We start from the raw sequence: 8,011 nt of genomic DNA, 5'->3' as shown, positions 1-8,011 counted from the left end.
AACTGCTCCCGTTGTATTAGAACATAAAGCTGTGCAGTGCAGGATAATTGTTCACTTCAATTGGAGGAGCCCAAAGAAGCACCGGAAACCAAACATTTATAGTCCTCTTCTTGGCAAACAAATGTTGCCATAATTCACAGTACAGAACCCCCCACTCGTACAGGTTCAGACTGCACTAGCTTTGTGTGTTTCAGTTTGGTTGTAATCAGTAAGACCCAGCTCTTGAGAGGCACTGAGCCATGAACTACAATGGGATTTGCAGCTGCAGTGCTCAGTAACTCTCAGGATTTGGCCCTCAAAACCTCAGGGCCAAATTTTTAAAGGAATTTAGGTGCTTAACTTCCACTGAAATAAATACCTTTAAAAATCTGCACCCCGCCTCTCAGTGTCTCCATTCCTGCACTTGATGCAGGAGCAGAGGGGAGCAAAGGTGATTCTAATGTATGTTTGCACCTCCCTTAGGGGCCTTGGTAAGTCAAGAATAGCCAAACCACTGTGTGCTGCAGCCCCCCCTCCCCCCCCCCTTCACTCACCCAAAAGGTGATGTCCCTGCCCTCAGGAGACCCTCTGTGCCAAGGGCTGCAAGAGAAGATGGAAAAGAGCTTCTGCACCAGCTGAGGAACCCCCTTACACTGGGGATACTCCCTAGGGACCACTACTGCCCTCTTTATAGCCTCTCTACATGGCCACAGTAGCACCAACTGAGAATCTGGCCCTAAACTGGCATATCCTTAAGAACAGAGAGGTACGTTGGAGTCCAAAGACGAATGGTTCCGCTTTGTGTGTTAGACACGTTGTCCTTCCCCGTGCCTTAGAACCTGAACCCTTCCATACTAACAAAGAGACTGGAACCATCCAGGTAGCATTTCTGGGCTGGTCTACTATTGACTGAGTTCCTGAACTAATTTTGATGACATTTTGTTCGAAGTTGTTCCTGGACTTAGTTGCAGATCGTGCTCCAGCACAAACTGCAATTTCAAAGTCCCAAAGAGTTTGAAATGTAAGTGAGGGGTATTTGCGTAGATCCCCATGCCTCACTGAGAAAAGAGACCCCCATGTTATAAATTCCTCCAAAATTGTGCAACAAAATCCTGAAATACCCACCCCACAAATGCTCTGCTGGATAGCTACATATTTCATGTTATTAACTGAGGACTGGGAGTGACCTTCAGAGGCGAGGTTTGCAGAAACATGCTAAAGTTGGCAGGTTTATTCAACTGTGTTATTAGATGAGCCTCTTTTTGTCATCAGGTGTGAAATCTCCTAAGAACAGGCTCTCTCATGTGAATTCCTGTGCATCAGCTGGATGGGAAATTCCTAATTTAGTTTGCCCTATTCTGTTATTTACATTTCCAGTACCAGCTCCAGCTAGGTAATGCAAAAGCGCACCAAAAACAAAACAAAATAAAGTAACCAAACTGTTTTGAATCTCAGAGGGTTGTGTCTGGTTTGGTTCAAGTTTGGGCTGAAGATTCAAGTCAATCTTTCTTTTATCCTAACAGGCTCAAGCATTCCAGCTAATGAGAAGAGACAGAGACAGTCTTGAGACACAAGGTCTAGATCCGGATCAGAACTTTCCCAGAGTTCAGTCTGATCAGAATAAGGTAACCATCACCCTCTGTTACAAAAGTTATGAAAAACCTCTGGTGTAAACTTAAAACCAGACGTACATGCTATTCTCCCAGTCTTCAAAGGGTGCCTAAACATTTGGGGAAGTCTTTATTCTATGGAATAAACAGGAAGCCACAGAATGAATATTCACCAAAACCAACCTCCCTGATTTGTTTTTATTGCACTTCACAGATAAACCCATCTTGGGCATGGGGGTCCGCTCCTGTGTACCAGGGGACAAACGAACATTAAAATCACCAAGTAAAATGTTAAAAGTGAGATTCAAAAATGCTAGGCTTCTCAGCAGAGATCGGATCGATAAAACATGTGTAAAGCTAGTCAGCGTAATATCTAAAGGCAAAAGGAGAAGTAGGACCATCTTACCCACTCCCTTCCCTGCAAAGCCAATATGACCAGAGACAGCTCAGGCACTAATCATGGGCCTGATCCGGAGAGGGGCTGAGCACCCCCCCCGAGTCAGGACACAGGCCAAAGTTTTTGAACTTGAGTGTTTGAAGTTAGGCACTTGACTAAAAGAGGCGTGATTTTTCTGAAGTGCTGAGCACCCACAGCTCCCACCTCTCTTAGGTACTGATAGGGCCACCATTCCCATAGCACCTCACAATCTGTAATGTATTTATCCTCACAAACACGCCTGTGAAGTAGGGAAGGGCTGTTATCCCCTTTTTACAGATGGGGAACTGAGGCACAGAGACAGGACGTGAGTTGCCCAAGGCCACATAGGAAATCTGTGGCAGGGCAGGGAACTGAACCCCACTGAGCATCCTAACCACTGGCCCATCCTTCCTTTCTTCCTCATCCAACTCATGGCTTTGGGTGCCTACCGTACCGCCTTGCATGATCAAGTGTATTGAACATATGGGACAGCTTGGAGTTTCCCAGGTTCTGAGCTGAGTAGGAAACTCATGGGCCTGCCAGACCAGTTACAGGACCACAAAGGTTTTGAACTGACTGCTTTGCGTTCCCCCCTGGAACTGGCAGCCCTGTTCTTGCTGCAAGCCACACAAATCAGAAGATGCACCAAGCAACAGGAAGCTTGCCCAGCTCTGCCATTCCTGTGGTCATTGAAGCAGTGGTACTATCTGTAAGCAAGCACTACGCTAACTTTTTCAACTCTAGATTACTTTCCTGGTCTCAGTGCAGTTACTTAGGAGGCAGAAAGCCCAGGGCTTGGACACCGCAGGGATGGTCACAGTCTCAGAACCTGAATAGACTAGACCCCTGTGCACAATGGCCACTACAGCAGATGTCAAGCGATTGCCATGCAAGTCCTTCCGAAAGCAATCGCAGAGGGCTTTGCCACGAAGAGAGGAAAATAAAACGTCCGAGAGGAACAGAGGGAGACATTCATTGTATCGATTGTGTAAACTGTCACTGGCATGGCAATAAGCATTTTCGTTGCCATCCCAGGGAGTAATCCAGCCTGATAATTAGTACATGGGAGATAAGTGGAAAATCAGACGTCTGGCGAGGGTGGTTCAAGCCTTCTCCTGACATTGATAATGTGCAGATACATAGATCACTGTCGGGGCAGCGTGCCACTGCGAGCCTGTGTCTTCCTATTGCCTCATCAATCCATCATCCTCTTAGTTGCTGACACCTTGGCAGGCACTCACCGCCAGCTCTGCATTTGAATTGCAAGGAGCAAGCTCCACCAGGGAATACAGATTTTAGAATCTAAGATTCAAATTTGTTTAAGTATTGTGAACAGCAATTCCCTTGCAAGGCATCTTCATTGCCCTTTAGCCAAGGGGGAACAGTTGGGTCTTTGTTAGAAGTACAAATTGCTTCTTAATGCAAAGGATAAAGCAGAGCCCAGGCACCTCCTTAGAATTCCTCTTGGCTCCTGGTAATGCTGCTGAATGTCAATTTTAATTTTTGAAATTTAAACCGAGGGCTTTGTGTCTAAGCTCCATCACATCAGAGGGAAGGGAGGAATAGTCAAAAAGGATTAAGGATCCAGTGGGGATTGAGGATCCATAGCAATTATACTTCATTTGGGTCTCAGACATTGGTTTAAATCATATTCTAGATGATACAAGCGACAAGGCATTAGAGATTGGTAAGAGTATAACACATGAACCTGGTTATGAACTCTTCCCCCTCCTCAGCAGGAGGGGTGTTTTGGGGTGCGATGCGGGGAGGAACACTCTCTCTTACACCAGGGCTGAATTTGCCCCTTCTTCCCCAGTCAGTAAAGAGGCAATATACACTGCAGACCAAACAGGGGGCAGAATAGCCTTTAAGAGCCTGGTAATCTTTGTGCAGCCTCAAACTGTTGCGGGAACAAATTCATACTAGCAGTGATTCCATTAGCTTCAGTGGAGTTAGAGCTGGGATGAAATTGATCTCAGCTGGCCAATGGGAGCCTCCGAGACTGATTCTTCTCTCGCTTTAGTGTAAATTGTGAGTAAATCCATGGAAGTCGAGGGAACTCTGCTGTTTAAAATCATCATAAAGTAAGGGGAGAATCAGGCCCTGACACAATGGAATGTGAGTCAATAAAAGAAAGAGAGAGGGCCAGAAACTCAGCTGCTGCAAACCAACCTACCTCCCTTGGCTTCAAGAGAACAACCCCAATTTACACCAATTGAGCATCTGTCATGATTCACACCCACAAGAAAGGCCAGGATTGTGTGTGAGATTCTATAAGTGTGTTTAGTTTTCAACAGAGAAAGTACAGTCACTCAGATGTAACAGGGAGAGAAGGAGAAGCAAAAAAGAGCTCACAATAGATTTTTACATGGATTATGGGCCTGATCTACAGCCCAGGGAAGTCAGTAGAAAGACTGCCATTGACTTCAGTGCGGTTTGGATCCACTTTATTTCAATGTATGCCTGAAATTTTGTGTGTATGTGTGTGGTAAATAGACAAACAAACATACACATACTGAGTATTGTATGGGCCACTCTACCTTGAATGATCCCTTACAACGGTGGTTCTCTCATGCAGAGGTACGTGTACCTTGGGGGTACACAAAGGTCTTCCAGGGGGTACATCAACGCATCTAGATATTTGCCTAGTTTTACAACAGGCTACATACAAAGCACTAGTGAAGTCAGTACAAACTAAATTTTCATACAGACAATGACTTGTTTATACTGTTCTGCATTCTATAGCAGCAGTTCTCAAACTGTGGGCAAGTTCGTTTGAATGGGGTCACCAGGGCCAGTGTTAAGCTTGCTGGGGCCCAGGGCAGAAAGTTTTTAAGTGAGGTGAAATTTGGGGGAGAGGGAGGGACACAGGACAAATCAGACTCCTGAAAGGTCTACAGTAGTCTGGAAAGGTTGCGAGTCACTGCCTTACAATATGTGCTAACTAATTGTGCTAAACAAATCTGTTCCACTTGCATTTTGCCGTGACGCTGGGAATATCTTTCCTAGACCCGAAGAAGAGCTCTATGTGGTTCGAAAGCTCGTCTCTCTCACCAACAGAAGTTGGTCCAATAAAAGGTATTACCTCCCCCACCTTGTATCTCTTTCTAATATAAACAAAATTCTTCCTTTAATGCTTTATTACATAGGTCAATCATACTATAAATATACAATTTCATGCAATCATTGATACAGAGTCTGATCCAAAGCATACTGATGTCAACAGGCTTTGGATTAGGCCCATAAACCAAGGAAAATCTATTGTGAATGGATTCCAATCCCTTTAAAATGTGGATGATGGTGTGTACCTTCTCCTTTTAAAACCACATAAAAGGTGAGACTCCCCCCGCCCCGTCCATTAACAATAACTGAGGCTGGAGTAGGGGCTCCCTTACTAACTTTTAATTCTGCTGCAGACCTGAAAGGTTAAAGTGCCCACAACCGCCCGCACCACCTACCGCCCTTTTCAGCCTTGGAACAGACACACAGCGAGAAACCATTGTCTAAAAACATAATTTAATATGATTTTTTTGTTGGTGGTGGTTAGATTGTTTGCCAGACAGGAACAGAGACTTGACGTTCATTACATCATCATTCACACGAGTATTGCATGGAAAAGGAAAGAAGAAAGTTACACTTGACCCCATACAAACAAACAAACAGCATAAGAAGAACCAATGCATGTAATAATTCAGTCCCACTCTTCAGATCAATCAATCAAGATGATGATAATAATAAAGCAAAATGTATCAAGACTGAGCAGCTCTAACTTAGTGTGAGTGACAGTTTTACCCTGGAATCTTTTATACACTCATGGAACTAAGGTGCTGGTCAGTTTCAAGCAGCTGATCTCATGGTGTAACAAACACAAGGACAGAGATACACCAAGGGTTGGGGTGGGGGCTCGCTTGTTTTGTTTCCACCAATCAAATGTACAAATTGAGAATGACGCGAAACTGACCCGTAGAGACAGTGGCGGGGAGGTGGGTACAATGCAATCGGCCACACTTTTAATCGGGGTATAAAAGAAAGCCAGAGAAAGTGCTGTACTTATTGTTGTTGCCTCCGTGTGCTTTGCCTCCATCCAGCTTGACGTACACCTCGTCCCCCGAGTCCAGGTGCAGCACCACGCTGTTGCTGGCATAGTCGTAGTTCTGATCGGCGTCCTGCGCAATGGCGCTGGCCCGCACCTGCAAACCAGCCAACCGGGGGAAGGAGGGCTCAGACGCTGCCTCCACTAGCCCCCCACATCGTACCCCTGCCCCCAAATCCTCCAAACCTGCCTCTCTCCTCCCCCCTCTCACTCTTTAAGCCCAGCTAACTCCTTCCCCTCTTTTCCCCTTTCCCTCTCTAACCTCCAACAGTCTCCTTACCTCTTTTTACCTATTTCTCTCTAACCTACCTCCTTCTCTCCCTTCACCTCTTTAATCCACCAGCAGCCTCCGTCACCTTTTTTCCTCCTCCCCCTCTATAACCCTCCCACTCTCTTACCCTCTTCCCCCTTTCTCTTCTCCTCATTTAAAACCCCATCTTCTCCCTTCCCTCCTTCACCCCCTTTAATCCCCAACTACGCTGTCCCTCTTCATCCTCCTTCCCATCCCCCAGGCCCTTCTCCTTGACACATATTTATTTCCTCCTCCTCTTCCACTTCCCAGACCCCCCCCCCCCCCCCAGACACGCACACACTTTCCTTTCGCTCACTTCTGCACATTCACACCCAGATCTTAACCCCCTCCCTCACGGCAGGCACACCGAGAGCTCCCCTTCGCACAGCCTGCCTGCCAGACAGGCCATTCATTAGACAGCGTGCAGCTAGGAAAAGTTTCCTGCACGTCTCAATCTCATTCCCCTTTGTTCCAGGTAGCAGAGTTTCTAAAGTGTACAGTAACTGTCCCCCGTAAGGCACTGACTTGTCATCTGGAGGATCCTGGAGCATGGGAAGGGGCAGCCCTGCCCAGACTGACAGAGAAAAGTCTATTCTCAGAAGTGGAAGATCACTACATTTAAGGAAGGGAGGGGGTAATAAAAAGGTCGGGTCCCCTGTACCCCAGATTCTCCCCAGAAGCCAGTGTGGAAGGCTCTCTGAGACTATCCTGGAGCCTGTGGGGTTCCAGGCAAAGAGGGAGGGACCCAGGGCAGGGAAAAGAGTCACACACACAAGAGGGAAGGATCCAGGAAAGAGGGAGTCCTAGAGCCAGGAGGGCCATGAGATAGTGTGATGGGGCAATCTGCCAACATGCACTGAGCAGAGATTCCCAAGCACACAGGAGGGGACAGACATGCCGGGGCACAGGGTGGCAGGGACAGGATGGCAGTCTCACAGTTTTCTGCCTATATGGTGAGCACAGGGCACAGGATGGGGGCTGGGTGTCCTGCACTGGGAGGATGGGAGCAGGGTCCTGGGCACAGGGAGGCTGGCTGCCCTCGAAAAAGTGGCACAGGAGAGGGGTATCCAACTCTCAGTACTTACAAAGATCATGCTCAGGAGGGCATCGCGGGTATCCTCGGAGTAAGGTGCCAGGGCACAAGAATGTTCCTAAGTGCCACAGGGACCCAGGCATGGGGGAGGGGGAGGATCCCAGGCCCAGTGGGTGAGGGTGCTGGTGTCCCGGGCTCAGGGGGTGAGGGTCCTAGAACAGGGGGATGAGGATCCCAGGAATGGGGAGATGAGGGTGCTGGTGTCCCAGCCACAGGGGAGTGACGGACCCTGGAACAGACTGAGGTTCCCAGACGCAGGATATGACTGTGCCAGTGTCCCAGGCATGCGGGGTGAGAGTCCAGGGCTCAGGTGGTGAGAGTCCCAGGCACAGAGGTGTGCCAGTGCCCCAGGCACGGTAGGGTCAGAGTCCTGGGAATAGGAGGTGTGAAGATGCCGTTGTCACAGGCACAGGATGAGGGTCCCGGGAACGGGGTGAGGGTAGAATCCAAGCACCGGGAGTGAAGTTCCTAGGCACACAGAGTGAAGGGCCCAGGCACAGGGGAGGAGGGCCCAGGCACACGGAGT

General features: G+C 48.0%; 1 protein-coding gene across 1 annotated transcript in view; it reads right to left on the bottom strand.

Annotated features, from left to right (window-relative positions):
- Window positions 1–6,017: 6,017 nt before the first annotated feature.
- Window positions 6,018–8,011, bottom strand: part of C1QL2 (complement C1q like 2) — a 2,718-nt gene continuing 724 nt past the window's right edge. The window contains exon 2 of the mRNA XM_026647766.1: window positions 6,018–6,197. Coding sequence (XP_026503551.1) covers window positions 6,018–6,197 — 180 coding nt within the window. The remainder of the gene's footprint in view (window positions 6,198–8,011) is intronic.

The sequence above is a fragment of the Terrapene carolina genome, unplaced genomic scaffold (genome assembly GCF_002925995.2).
Source record: "Terrapene carolina triunguis isolate 2854851 unplaced genomic scaffold, T_m_triunguis-2.0 Scaffold62, whole genome shotgun sequence".
In the NCBI taxonomy this organism is placed as follows: domain Eukaryota; kingdom Metazoa; phylum Chordata; order Testudines; family Emydidae; genus Terrapene; species Terrapene triunguis.
This window is presented reverse-complemented; position numbering and strand designations above follow the sequence as displayed.